Source organism: Schistocerca americana, chromosome 5, assembly GCF_021461395.2.
Source record: "Schistocerca americana isolate TAMUIC-IGC-003095 chromosome 5, iqSchAmer2.1, whole genome shotgun sequence".
NCBI classification, from domain to species: Eukaryota; Metazoa; Arthropoda; class Insecta; order Orthoptera; family Acrididae; genus Schistocerca; species Schistocerca americana.
Genome location: NC_060123.1, coordinates 208,059,191 through 208,073,868, shown reverse-complemented (window position 1 = coordinate 208,073,868; position 14,678 = coordinate 208,059,191). Strand labels below are relative to the sequence as shown.

The 14,678-nt window shown below is 41.8% G+C and overlaps 1 protein-coding gene across 1 annotated transcript in view; it reads left to right on the top strand.

The window, feature by feature from the left end:
* Window positions 1-14,678, top strand: part of LOC124616267 — a 131,026-nt gene that overhangs the window by 55,600 nt on the left and 60,748 nt on the right. The window contains exon 2 of the mRNA XM_047144570.1: window positions 7,625-7,738. Coding sequence (XP_047000526.1) covers window positions 7,625-7,738 — 114 coding nt within the window. The remainder of the gene's footprint in view (window positions 1-7,624; window positions 7,739-14,678) is intronic.

Genomic DNA, 14,678 nt, shown 5'->3' with positions numbered 1-14,678 from the left:
TCGATAGTAAATAATATGTTTACGCCGATAGAATCAAATAATATGCTTACGTCGATAAAAACAACTGAAAGAGAAGTTATTGTTTTCATGTTTCTCGTAAGGCTCTGAGCACTATGGGACTCAACTACTGAGGTCATTAGTCCCCTAGAACTTAGAGCTAGTTAAACCTAACCAACCTAAGGACATCACAAACATCCATGCCCGAGGGAGGATTCGAACCTGCGACCGTAGCGGTCTTGCGGTTTCAGACTGAAGCGCCTTTAACCGCACGGCCACTTCGGCCGGCTTTCTCGTAAGATGTTCTCTCATTAATAGCTCAAAACGAAAGAATTTCGGTTTTTTACGCACTTTTGGTGCGAGTAACCTGCCTCCGAGATTTGTGTAATCAGTTATGGTATGCTCTGTACATTTCCACATCCCTATTTGCTTGCGACAGGCAGAACATGTGGGTTTTATATCATAACTGTTTTAAAACTATTGAGTTATTCCATTTGTATTGAAATACTGCGTAGGTAAACACTAAATTAACCGTCTGTTTTAAACGCATTGGAACGCTTTGGTATATCAGATGGTCTGTTTAGTTTTCAGATGCTCCACAGCAACACGGTAATGAATTTTTGAAGGTACTAGACATCCATACGTTATGGACAATAATTGTTCGTTCGATGTTGGAAACCAATTTTGTGCACAAACACGATCCTAAGCGTTTCCACCGTTAGTTACTAATTGCCGTCAAAGAGAATACTTGCGGCTAAATGTGCTCTCAACTCATTACGGAATAATGGCGTGGTGATTATTTTCGCATTCTCAACTCCGTTTACCGGCTCGTTACTGCTTGTTCGTGTCTGTAACAGCAGCTCGTTACGGAAGAGTTACCACTTCACAGGAATTCCATCCGGTCTCAAGAAGAGAATGGTATCCAACGCATTTCTTGGTCTTCTTCTTCTTCTTCTGTGTGTTAGCCGCCTGTATTTTGACACCTTTATGTTAACACACTCAAAATAGTATATTGCGGTTCATCACCGCCGTATTATAATGATACACACATTTTAAACTAATGAGTTCTGTATCAGAATCATAAATTTCTGCTTTAAATTTGTTGTCTGAAGTTACTGTCTCGTTTTTTTTTTTTTTTATCTTATGCCGTCGCCCCGATTTCTTTCCAAAAAGTCTTACGTCCTTAACATGTCTAGCTTAAAATGAATGAAAACAAATACTGAACTACACAGTCGGAATAACGGTTGTTGTAGGCTAAATTAGTCTCTCGATGTTACTTCTACATTAGTGGTAATTCATTATTGATACCTCTAGGTAAAAATTTATATTCGAATGCCTCGAATACTGTTTTGAAACCTATATTTGTTGCGATATTTTATCCATAATACTGCTGCCAGAGCTATCTGTATTTTAGTCTCCATCACTGTACTTTGTTCAAGTAAATGTTTAACGGCAAGTAGGGTAATTTGCGCAGCGAGTAATCTTACTCGTTCAAAATTTGAAGCATGCGATAAACATGACGGCTACCCACTTCTCAAACCTGCAAGTAACAAACAAGCAGAAGAAAACAGACGCTATTTGACTGTGGAATCCGTGAGTCCGGGACAAATACAACAGTCCTGTTTCTTGTTTCTTTTACCAGACATAAAATAATAAGTCAGGCTTATAGTTACTACTTATTTACTTTTATTTAAATGTGATATTAAAACCTTTAATACATTGTGTCATTAGATGGATTTGATTTCCGTTTACCGGCTCGTTACTGCTTGTTCGTGTCTGTAACAGCAGCTCGTTACGGAAGAGTTACCACTTCACAGGAATTCCATCCGGTCTCAAGAAGAGAATGGTATCCAACGCATTTCTTGGTCTTCTTCTTCTTCTTCTGTGTGTTAGCCGCCTGTATTTTGACACCTTTATGTTAACACACTCAAAATAGTATATTGCGGTTCATCACCGCCGTATTATAATGATACACACATTTTAAACTAATGAGTTCTGTATCAGAATCATAAATTTCTGCTTTAAATTTGTTGTCTGAAGTTACTGTCTCGTTTTTTTTTTTTTTTATCTTATGCCGTCGCCCCGATTTCTTTCCAAAAAGTCTTACGTCCTTAACATGTCTAGCTTAAAATGAATGAAAACAAATACTGAACTACACAGTCGGAATAACGGTTGTTGTAGGCTAAATTAGTCTCTCGATGTTACTTCTACATTAGTGGTAATTCATTATTGATACCTCTAGGTAAAAATTTATATTCGAATGCCTCGAATACTGTTTTGGAACCTATATTTGTTGCGATATTTTATCCATAATACTGCTGCCAGAGCTATCTGTATTTTAGTCTCCATCACTGTACTTTGTTCAAGTAAATGTTTAACGGCAAGTAGGGTAATTTGCGCAGCGAGTAATCTTACTCGTTCAAAATTTGAAGCATGCGATAAACATGACGGCTACCCACTTCTCAAACCTGCAAGTAACAAACAAGCAGAAGAAAACAGACGCTATTTGACTGTGGAATCCGTGAGTCCGGGACAAATACAACAGTCCTGTTTCTTGTTTCTTTTACCAGACATAAAATAATAAGTCAGGCTTATAGTTACTACTTATTTACTTTTATTTAAATGTGATATTAAAACCTTTAATACATTGTGTCATTAGATGGATTTGATTTCTAAAAATAACACTTTAAAATGCAGACTCTGACCGTGTAAGAAGGTAATGGTACACTGCCGTACTGGTGTCATGAAAGATAACAGGGGCACACCCCCGTTAACGAGAAGCTAAAACGAAGAAGAAAGTAAGGAACGGAAAGGTACAATAGACTGGGTAAAAGAGCGAGAGTGGAAATGCTGTACGTGGATGCTTTACTGAGCAACGAGAAAAAAAAAGAAATATAGAACCACAAGTAAATAACACCAAAGTCGTTTAGGTATCGAATGTTTCCAACATTTGCGATGTGACGATGACAATGATTGCGATAACGAGTTTGCTGGTTCACTGAACCTACACTATTTCAGTACCTAATCTATTAAGTAGCACATAAAGACAAATAATTGCGTTACAGATATGTTCGCTGCTCTGTTTAGAATCATGATGCATGTACTTATCCGAGAAACGAATCTTTTAAAAAGTTTTGAAATGTGATTTGAAAGTGATTACACAAACCATATTACTGTATAAATACATTTCAGTATTCTGATTTCCTAACAGAAAATTCCAAATAATTTCATTGGCGGTTGATTTCATTCATGTATACTTATGTGTAAAATTTCTTAATCATTGAGTATAATTAACTTATAGGTTAGTTAATCGCATATATTTGTGATTTTTTACTTAAGCTCCACTGTATAGTTCTCCACGTCTAAGCCGGCCGGGGTGGCCGAGCGGTTCTAGGCGCTACAGTCTGGAACTGCGCGACCACTACGGTCGCAGGTTCGAATCCTGCCTCGAACACGGATGTGTATGATGTCCTTAGGTTAGTTAGGTTAAAGTAGTTCTAAGTTCTAGGGGACTGATGACCTCAGAAGTTAAGTCCCATAGTGCTCAGAGCCATTTTTTCAAGTCTAAATTGATTTAATACAGTAAAAATATACAAACTACAGCAATCTTGCATGCAGTTACGTTTAGGTCACTTAGTATGAATGTGTCAAAACATTAATTTTTGCTTAAGTACACGCGATTCCCCCACTTCTCCTTATATTTGTGAAAAATTATCAAATTCTGTATGGTAGAGAGCACTCTATCGATGACCAAAGAACGGAAGAAGATGTGGAATTAAGACTGACATTTCATTCCAGTTGTGAATGTTAGGAAGATCAATAAGCCATTTCACAATGTTTCTTGTCCTCGCTGAAGTTCATATCAACGAACGTTCCACTAGTGATACCTTTGCGTGTGTCCTTATTTTGATTCGGAGTTGTAGTGAAGTGTCAGCTGTAGCGTTCAGTCCACAGTCTGTCCCAGGTTTTAATTTCCGCCCCTTACCGCTACTTATGTCTGTGACAGTGATTTGCGCATATTAAACGTGCAAAGCTGCACCGTAAACCGGAGTTCGCGTTAAATTGTATGTTCTCCGAAATTTTACTCGAGAAGTCAGTTCAAAGACCGGAGGATGACAGAGGAATATGATCTGCCATAGGACAAACCAGCCTTCAGCGTAGTGATAACTGTACCTTGTCTGTTTATAAGATAAACTTCTATGTTTGCGAGATTGGGAGCCGGGAGTTCTTGATAGCTCTCAATGGTGTAGAAAACAGGAACATAAGGAAGACATGCTTATATCGCTTCGCTTCGTAATCCATTTCACTTAACTCTGCAGCAGAAGCAGCTAATTGCCAGTAACTACAATAACAACATCGAACTGATCTTATACAATTGGAATAAGTAGTAAAACGATGCACAACTATCATCTGGTATATCACCGCCAGTCCGGTCAAATAGTATAATTCCAAAAATTGACAAATTCTTCTGCTTGTAACAACTTTGTTTGTGACCACGGATCGCAGGTTCGAATCCTGCCTCGGGCATGGATATGTGTGATGTCATTAGGTTAGTTAGGTTTAAGTAGTTCTCAGTTCTAGGCGACTGATGACCTCAAATGTTAAGTCCCATAGTGCTCAGAGCCATTTGAACCATTTTTTGTGACCACGGACAAAAAGTAAAGGAACAGACCTAACCTACTTGCGTTTGTGCCTATCTCGCAGGCGATCGCATATCTGAGTACGGAATCTATAGCGAAGTAATGACAGCCAAACACTGCCGCATTGACTGTATAATGGTTTGATGAGACACCTGAGTAATTGTCTTGGAAATCCTTTCCGCATGTACTCTACTGGAACCTGCAGTGCCCTTGATTATTGGTGTAGAATGTGCATGAGTTTAATGTAGATCCTTCTTACTGAATACATCGTTCCTACGCTTGCAGTGCAATATACAGAAAAAGAAGACAGACACATAACACTGCTGATTGTAACAGTACTCATATTGTGGGACAAATTACCCTGTTTCTAGAAATAACTGTTGTACATTATTCAATTGGCTTACTACATCGCTAATGTGTTCAATAGATCACGGTATTGTTTTAACTCTTATTTTACATTTGTGTTGACATGAAAGGTACTGTACTGAAAAAAGTTCTTCGAAACCCATTTCTGTTGAAAGGTGCTGAAAATTCTGTAGGTTACAGCTCTTCTATTCATGCTCACACGATGCTGATAATTCAGTTGATTTCCACCAGTTTCGATAATGCTAGCTTTAGGGCCAAAGCCTTTTGAGCTCCCGAATTGTTTCTCTTTATTTATGTATAGGCATCAGGCTTTCGAATCGTTTAATAGCATTTTTCATCTCACGCAATCTATTTTTCTCCATAATTGTTGTCTCAATAATAAAATCATATATTTTATGTCTTCGTCTTCTCTCACAATTTCCTCTTTTGCCGCAAGCTCTGGTGCAAAGTTACCGAGTCTTCAGTCTCATAACAGATTTTTACCAGCATGTTCGTTCGTCCAACCTGAATTCCCCACATTTATTCTCTGAAGGAACTATTGTTCAGAAAAGGGTTTTTGGAGCAACATATAGAGTAAGTGCGAAACTCTCTTGTTGCAGAGCGTTAGGAAGATTTACCACAGCTCTCCAATAAGTACTGTCCCTCGAATGTTTCATTTTTGTTTTTCAAGAAAGGAAGTGTCATACGAATGTTCTCAGATACGATACCAGACACGCGAAAGCTGTCCACTTAGAATTTATAAAAAAAATTGTCATTAGTCTAATGAGATAAGAAATAGGAGATTTTAATCATTGAGTGAAATCACAATCAAAGATAACAGAGTGTTAGTATGATACCAGCTGGCTTGTAAACCTGTCCGCTCAATTTCACGTACTGATTGAAGGGGTAATAATCACGTATTGTCGCTTGTGTCGTAGTTAAAATACTCGTATTATAGTCAATGTAATTTGGCCCAGTACGTGCCTGAAAGCTCAATCATAACTAAATACGTGTTACTATAATCCTAACGTGCCTCATGTCAGCTACCTGTATGCGACTACGGAAAACATTTGAATTAAGACATAAATTGGAAGTAGGGTTCTTTCCGTTCTTTAAGCTTCATTTATCCAGTGAAGTTTTTGCCTTAACCCGGAAACACCCTAATTCAAAAACTTCGAGGATGTTTTTTCTACAGTTTATCTTCCCTCCACATTTTAATTTCGTACACTGCTTTTCTTCAAATACATGGTTTCATAAATGTTTTTCTCTTAAATTTGTTTGAAGGGGTCTAACTTGAACAAAACACATTTCTTTTTTTTTTCTATTACCCAGACATGTTCCACTGAAGTTTTTGCGTCAGCAGTGGTCTTTTATTTTCTTCTTATTAAACAACAGGAAAATGTTTGTTCCCAGATAGATCCGAGTTTTTAAGAAGGTATTTACAAATTTTGAAAGCAAACGTTTGTAAAAAATACCTAGTTACATGCTGTGGTTATACTGTTTATTTGTGTTTCATATTACAGTTGTTTTCATTCTACCGTCTGTTACCTACAACCATATAGATCTTCGCTTAGAAAAGTTATTTACTTCGAAAATTTACAATTGTGAATGTTGTGGTTAGATTGATAAATTCTGTGTGTGTGTGTGTGTGTGTGTGTGTGTTTATGGGTTGCGGTTGTCTGGAAATTCTCTGAGGGAAGAGAACAGAGTTCGGTTGTAGAGAGCTATGTATTCGTTCAGCACTTGTTTTTTCTCCGACTATGGCTTTTTGTATTTGTTTGTTTTCTTCAGTTGTTAGTTTTTGAGAAGCGTGGGTGGGGGTGGGGGGGGTGGAGGTTGGCTGTTGCTCCACGTGAGAATTTTCAAGAGGTGTTGGTACTGTTGGACTGTGTTTGATGTGCATGAGATGTTCAGCAAACGTAAAATGACAGTTCTTACTTTTTAGTGCTCTTCTGTGTTATGTGTATCTGGTATTGAAGTCTCTGCTTGTTTTTCCGGTACAAATTGATTTGCAGTCCTGGCATGTTAGTTGGTTATGTTGTTCTGTGTTTTATTGGTTGCCCATAGTTTTCTCTGCATTGAGTTATCTGTTCTGTAGGCTATTTCAATGCTTGCTTTTTGTGTATGTTGCTGATCCTATGGTTGAGAATGTACCATTTGCTCATTACTGAGAGCATTTCTTCTTCACGTGTGCTTGTGTGTGTGTGTTCTGTGTGTTTATGTTCTGTGTGTTGTTATTTTCTGTGTGTTTGTGTTCTGTGCGTCTTCGTTTTTGTGGTGGCAATGGACTGCTTCTTTTTGTTTTCTAGGTGTCCCCTTTATTTTTGCTTTAATTTTGTGATTCAGTTTTTCTCTTTTTACACCTGATTACAATTTCGTACTAGAAGAACCATGTGAAGTCTAAAGTCAAACATTTCAACACTTTCTCTATATTTCACTAAATATTTATTTGCATTGACTGTTGAATCACTTTCACATCGTAGCTCGTAGTGCAACTCGTATCATCAAGCACGTTGTGAGACGTAACCAATAAGTAGTGCATTGGAAGCAGCAAATTGTCCAAGCGCTCAAATGTGCACGGCGCACTACCAGCATTATAGACGGCTATCACAAGACTTAACGTCTGTCTCCGTCTGTTTCAGAGTGCCCTTTGGCAGAATTCGTGAGCAGTTCGGCACCTCCACAGCGCGTGCCTTTTGTGTTCCTGCCGCTAGAAGGTCAGATCGTCCACCCTAGCGCCGATATCAGATTCGCAGGTAAGTGCACTGGCAGGGCAGAGGAGACGTGTGACCTTGAAAAATCAGCTGACTTCTGGTTGACACCACTCCTCAAATAATCGCACCCTACAATGTTTTACACAACTAAGTAGCACAAACTTAAAGTACACTAATTACAAGTGAAAAATAAATACCTGTCAAGAGATGGCGTAAAAATGAAGGATCTGGGTGGAGCACAGACGAAGGGCGTTATTGGCAATGATCAAAACAGCCTCACTGTGGTCAGAATAGGACCAAAGCGCTGAGGATGACAACACAGCATGGCAGTGAGAAATGCTAGTAACACATCGCTGCTCATTAAAATTGCAACTCCATGAAGGTGTATTACGTGCTGAAACGCCTGGTTAAATCCACAGGACGGAACAGGTAGTTGGAATTGTGGAAAGGGGCCAAAAATGAGCGGCTGTCAGTTACACTCGATCACATATAAATTTACTTAGTTGCCCAAACATTACAGCGCAAATTTCCGACCTTAACTATCGAATGAATATGTCACACAATTTTATGGCTTAAAGGCACAACCACTTTAATTCTTAAACCAGCTGAAGGCTACAATAAATTTTCAAAAGGCAGAAGGCCCAAAGCTTTATCCAAAAATATTTTAAATTAGGCTGAAGACCCAAACAGTGTAAGACTTGAGAAGTGAGGAACTTCCAATTTTAAAATGGCTGAAGGCCCATTATTTAAAATCACAACTACAATAAATTATCAAGATGCAGAAGACCCAAAGCTTTACACTTAAATAATTTTAAAAAAGGAGGCTGAAGGTCCAAACAATGCAAGACTTGACAATTTTAAAACGGCTGAAGGCCCATTATTTAAAACCCAACTAAAAGCATACAAATTCAAACCATCAGCTTTGAGCCATTAAAATACACAATAAGAAAAGGCAGTACAGCCAGCGGCGATCAAAATTTCCGGGGATCGGTCTGCACTTGAAATATTAACGTCCGCTTAGGGAGACAGGTAGTCAGCCCAACTATATCCGATCCGCCGCCATCCCAACCAAGAGACAGGGCCCGTGTTTGATACCCGGCTATGTCAGAGATTTTATGACTGGGTGTTGTGTGATGTCCTTAGGTTAGTTAGGTTTAAGTAGATCTAAGTTCTAGGGGACTGATGACCATAGATATTAAGTCCCATAGTGCCTAGAGCCATTTGAACCATTTTTTTCGGATATTTTCTCCGTTCAGGGACTGGGTGTTGTATTGTCCTAATCATCATCATTACATCGTCATTGACGCGCAAGTCGCCGAAGTGGAGTCAAATGGAAAGACTTGCACCTGGCGCACTGTCTACCCGACGGGAGGACCTAGTCACACGACATTTACATCTTACGGGAATACCCCCAACAGCCAACCATGAAAACCAACGGCACAATTTGATCAGACTAGCTTCAGTAATTAAATCACCACTCGACTTTGATGTCCTGGGTCGGTCAGCCACGAACCTCGTAGCAATCGGAACAGCTCCCACACACTACGACACTGCGTAGAGACCGCCAGCGGCCCGGCTCACTGCGCCGCGCCTAGATTTCCTGGCTAACCCACACCAACCGACCGACTGCCGCACATCAGCACGAAGACAGCACTAAAATAACTGAGCAGTCGACATCACAAGCTACACACAGTTTCACGAACACTTGCACGAAGGACTAGACAATACTAACAGCAGCGACTGTGCAGTATCAAGGACGAATTACGACTCGACACTCGCAGGCAACCCATAAGCGATCGCTGGCCAACATACACGTCGTCCGACCGACGACTAATCAAGGTGGTCGGCACTTAAGTGATATGTACCGGCAACCGTCGGGCCAGTCATGGCTGTCCGGCCCTCACTGCAGCCGCGCCCCGACTGAACTTCTGCCGCGTCCTAAGTCAAACACTGCCAGGTCCGAACTGCACTGCTAGCGCCTCCCAACTCACTGTCAGACCAGAACTAATTCCAAACACATGACAACTGGGAAGTCATAGCAGTCAGCAAAGGTAATACGGCAGGGCTTGTATCGATAAGCGCCGCTGCTGCCGCTCACGGGCAGGCAAGGCGGCAACTCAGTGACACCAGTAATTGAAATTAGCATAACGAGGTGGTAGTACAGTAAAAACAGGATGTCAAATGAGATATGGCACGAACACGAGCCACGCACAGCTCCTGTGCTTGAAAAAGTGTAAGCTATTGAAGTTCCACTTTCAAAACGTTGTAGAAAGAGATGCAATACTCAGAATAACGTCAAATTTGAATAACATATTACTGACGCAGGGGAAAACATCTTGGAACAAGAAAAATGAAGCTTTTACCAACAGAAGGCGCTGTAAGCATCTCAACTCAAATAGGGTCGGCAACAAATGACAAATGAATCTCAGCTCAACGACTGTGATTTGAGGTTCACATTACACCATTCGTATTGTTCAATGTGCATGATTACACAAGACACACAGTCAACAGTTGTGGTAATGTACGTTAGGTAAGCCCATCCAACATGCAAGGTCGTACCACATGTGATGATGAATACGGTTTTTAATTGTCCTGAGGCCAAAAATCATATAGAAAGCTAAATAACATTGGCTTCTTATGTTCTGGGGCCACAAAACGCGTTTAAAGCGAAATGACATCGGTTGCTAACTGTCGTGAGACTGGGGCAAAACATGTTCAGTACGCTACCAAGCGTTTTCAGCCACAAGTTGAAATAGAGAAACAACATGTTTCTCAACAGATCCGAGTGTCTCTTGGGTCAGGGTCAGAATGTGTTGTGCAATGCTTCCCTCAGTTCAGCCACGTTCGTGACTGGAGCACTGAAGACAAAATCTTTCAGGTAACCCTCACAGCAAGAAGTCACACAGATTAAGAGCAGGTTATATGGACTATCTAAGTGGTAGGGAAATGAGGAAGATTATTCTGGCATTTCCGAAATCCCTCTGCAACAGCCGATTCACGGCCAGTGCAGTCTGCGGAGGAGCGGCAGCTTGCATAAAAATGTTGCTATCCACACATCCACACTTTTGAAGGCCTGGAATGACGTTGGTGCGCAAAAGACTCTCGTAACGTTTGCCAGTGACGGCACAGGTGACAGGACTCGTAGAACACATCTCGAAAAAATACGGCCCACGATAAACGACGCCGTGCACCTGCTCTACAAAGTAACCTTTGCATGTGCGCTCCGGTTTTTCGGTGCCCATATTCCGCAATTCTGCATATTGATATGTCCTTGGAGATAGAAATGAGCTTCGTCTGTCCAAAAAATGTTCCATGGCCGTATATTGTCCACATCCAAGCCAGCAAGAAATTCCAGAGCAAACTTTTGTTTTGCTGGCTCGTTAACAGGATGCAACTCCTGAACGTGGATGATTTTGTACGACTTGCAATGCAGAATGTTTCGTAGGATTTTATGTATCGTACTCGCAAGCATATCCAACATTCGAGCAATTCCTCGTGCACTGCACGGTTTCACACCGCCACTCGACTCCTCCAGCAATGCTGTGACCACATCTGCGCCAGACGTCGGATCAGCTGCTTCACCCCCTCTGCCACATTGCACTTCAAAAGAAACCGTCTTCTCAAATTGTGCAATCGATTTTTCTAGATTAGCAGACATCGGACCAATGCTTTGTTTCATACCTTTGAGTGCCCCCATCTTCTGCAGGGCTACTGGCGCGCAGTCACCGTTCTTATAAAAGAGCTTTACTAGCGGCGTGCGATCTTTCATGAAGACAGTGATGTTGGACGTCTGAGGAACAGCGGTTTGCCGCTCGTCTGTTGGTATTCTGACACTTCTAGTGCTATGTATTGGTCAGATTTTCGTTAATTTACCATGACGTTTCCTCCTGCGTCAAGAATATGCTGTACAAATGTGGCGTCATTCCGACGAGTGGTTCTCTTTCTACTGCGTTTTTAAACTGGACATGTAATCATGGTCATCCTGTAGATAGGAGAAACGCCTTCTAGATTCTCTTTACAAGCAAAGGTTACCAAGCAATTTTGTCACTCAGAAATAGGATTTCAGTGTTGATTTTTGATGAGAAAGTCGTGCTATATGTCTAGTAAACTTCTACCAATTTGTGTCGGAATTAGACAGCGGTGAGAACGTGCTCTATCGAGATTGCTGTTTACAATGAGGTGATAGAAACCATGGGATACCTCCTAATATCATGTCGGACCTCCTCTTGACCGGCGTATTTCAGCAACTCGACGTGGCGTAAACTCAACAAGCCGTTGGAAGTGCCATGCAGAAAAACGAATCTTTGCTGCCTCTAATGCCGTCCAAAATAACGAAAGTATTGCCGGTACAGAATTTTATGTACGACCCGAATTCTCGATTATGTCCCATAAATGTTCGATGGGATTCATGTCGGGCGATCTGGGTGGCCGAATCATTCTCTCGAATTGTCCAAAATGTATTTAAACGTAATCGCAAACAGTTGTGGCCCGGTGACATGTCACATTGTCATCCATTAAAATTCCATCGTTGTTTGGGAACATGAAGTCCATGAATGGCCGCGTATCATCTCCAAGCAGCCGAAAATAAACATTTTCAGTCATTATCGGTTCAGTTCAGCTGGACTAGAGGACCCAGTCCATTCCATGTAATCGCAGCGAACACCATTATAGCCACCACCAGCTTGCACAGTGTGTTGTTGACAAATGGATCCGTGGCCTCGCGGGGTGTGCGCTGCACTCGATCCCTTCCATCAGCTCTTGCCAACTGAAATCGGGACTCACCTGTCCAAGCCACTTTTATGCAGTCGTCTAGGCCCGCGAGCGCAGGAGAGGCGCTGCAGGCGACGTGGTGCTGTTCGCTGAGGCACCCGCATCCATCATCTGCTGCCATAATCTATTAGCGCCATATTTCGGCGGACTGTCCTAAAGGTTACGTCTGTCGTACATCCCACACTGATTTGTGCTGGTCTTTAGCACTGACAACTCTACACATACGCCGCTGTTTTCTGTCGTTAAGTGAAGGCCATCGGCCAATGCGTTTTCCGCGGAGAGACGCAATGCCTAAAATTTGGTATTTTCGACGCACCCTTGACATTCTGGACCTCGGAATACTGAATTCCCTAACGATTTCCGAAATGAAGTGTGCAGTACGTCTAGCTCCAACTAGCTCCAACTACTATTCCACGCTGAAAGTCTGTTAATTCCAGTCGTGCCATCATAATCGCATCGGAAACATCAAATGAGACATCTGAAAGCAAATGAAGGATCCGCCAGCTCAATGACCTTTTATAAATTGGGTACGCAGTACTACCAGGATCTGTATATGTGCATATCGCTACCCCATGACTTGTCACCTCTGTGTATTAGTTCAGTGATATTGCTGCTGCCGGCCGCTGTGGCCGAGCGGTTCTAGGCGTTTCAGTCCGGAACCGCGCGACTGCTACGGTCGCAGGTTCGAATCTTGCTTCGGTCATGGATGTATGTGATGTCCTTAGGTTAGTTAGGTTTAAGTAATTCTAAGTTCTAGGGGACTGATGACCTCAGATGTTAAGTCCCATAGTTCTCAGAGCCATTTGAACCATACTGCTGCTCGCAAACGTCGGGATCCATCGACTACCACGCGAATCTGGATCGATGGATTCACTAGGGCCATATTAAGTGCCATGAAGGATCTTTATGGTCCTGTACGACTAGCTCCTGAGAGGACAGGCACGAGGTGTTCCGCGAGAGAGTATGTGACTTGTTTGCAGCTGCAAAAATATCTGTACAGGCAGTAAGACTGAGCAGTACGGAAAGGCAGCATGGCGACCGTTGTTGTGGCTGGCGCAGCAGCAGAGAGAGGAACGCCGAAAATGGCTGTGCCCTCAGGTAGTGATGCCCTCAGATAGTGATGGGCACGAGAGTGGCACCAGGGGAGTGCCATAACGATGGACGTTTTCGTGTGTGTAAGTTTTCAGGACACTGAACATTACAAGATTGCCTTAATGGTCGTCGTACCTGTGTCACACCTGGTCTGACGATGTAGAATGACATTTAATTCATAACGTAAGCATCTATGTTTCGGATTACCGGTAATCTGGACAGCAGCCCATGATTGTCTGACGTGTTAAGGCCGGTGTCTGTGCCTCTGTGAGCCAAGCTCAGTTCGACTTATTATTTTTATTTGCGTTGATGATGATAGGCAGCCGATCGAAATTAGATCTACATAAAGTCTTCTGACTGGCTTGATACTGTGTGCCACGAATTCCTCTCCTGTGCCAACTTCATCTCAAAGTAGCACATGCACCCTGTGTCCTCAATTATTTGCTGAATGTATTCCATCACTGTCTTCCTCTCCAGCTCTCTCTAGTACCAAGGAAGTTATTCCATGATATCTTGAAAGGTGCCCTATCTTCTAGTCCCTTTTTCTTGTCAGCTTCTTCCATATATTCATTTCCTCGCCGATTCTTCCGAGAACCTCTTCATTTATTGCCGTACCACCTAATTTTCAACATTCTTCTGTAGCACCACATCTCAAATGCTTCTATTTTTTCCTGTTCCGGTTTCCCCACAGCCCATGTTTCACTACCATAAAATCCTGTGCTTCAAACGAACAATCTCAGAAATTTCTTCCTCAGATTAAGATCTATGTTTGATACTAGTAGACTTCTCTTGATCTCTCCATTGGCAAAAGATCGGAATAGTCCCCAATTCGGATCTACGGAAAGGGACTCCCAAGGAGGAGATTACCACGAGAAATGATTGAATAATCAACGAAAGGATAACGTTCTACCAGTCGGAGCGTGGAATGTCAGAAACTTGAACGTGGTAGGAAAACTAGAAAATCTGAAAAGGGACTTGCAGTGGCTCAATATAGATGTAGTAGGGGTCAGTGAAGTGAAGTGGAAATACGACAAGGATTTCTGGTCAGATGAGTATAGGGTAATATCAACAGCAGAAGAAAATGTTATAACAGGTGTAAGATTCGCTATGAATAGGAAGG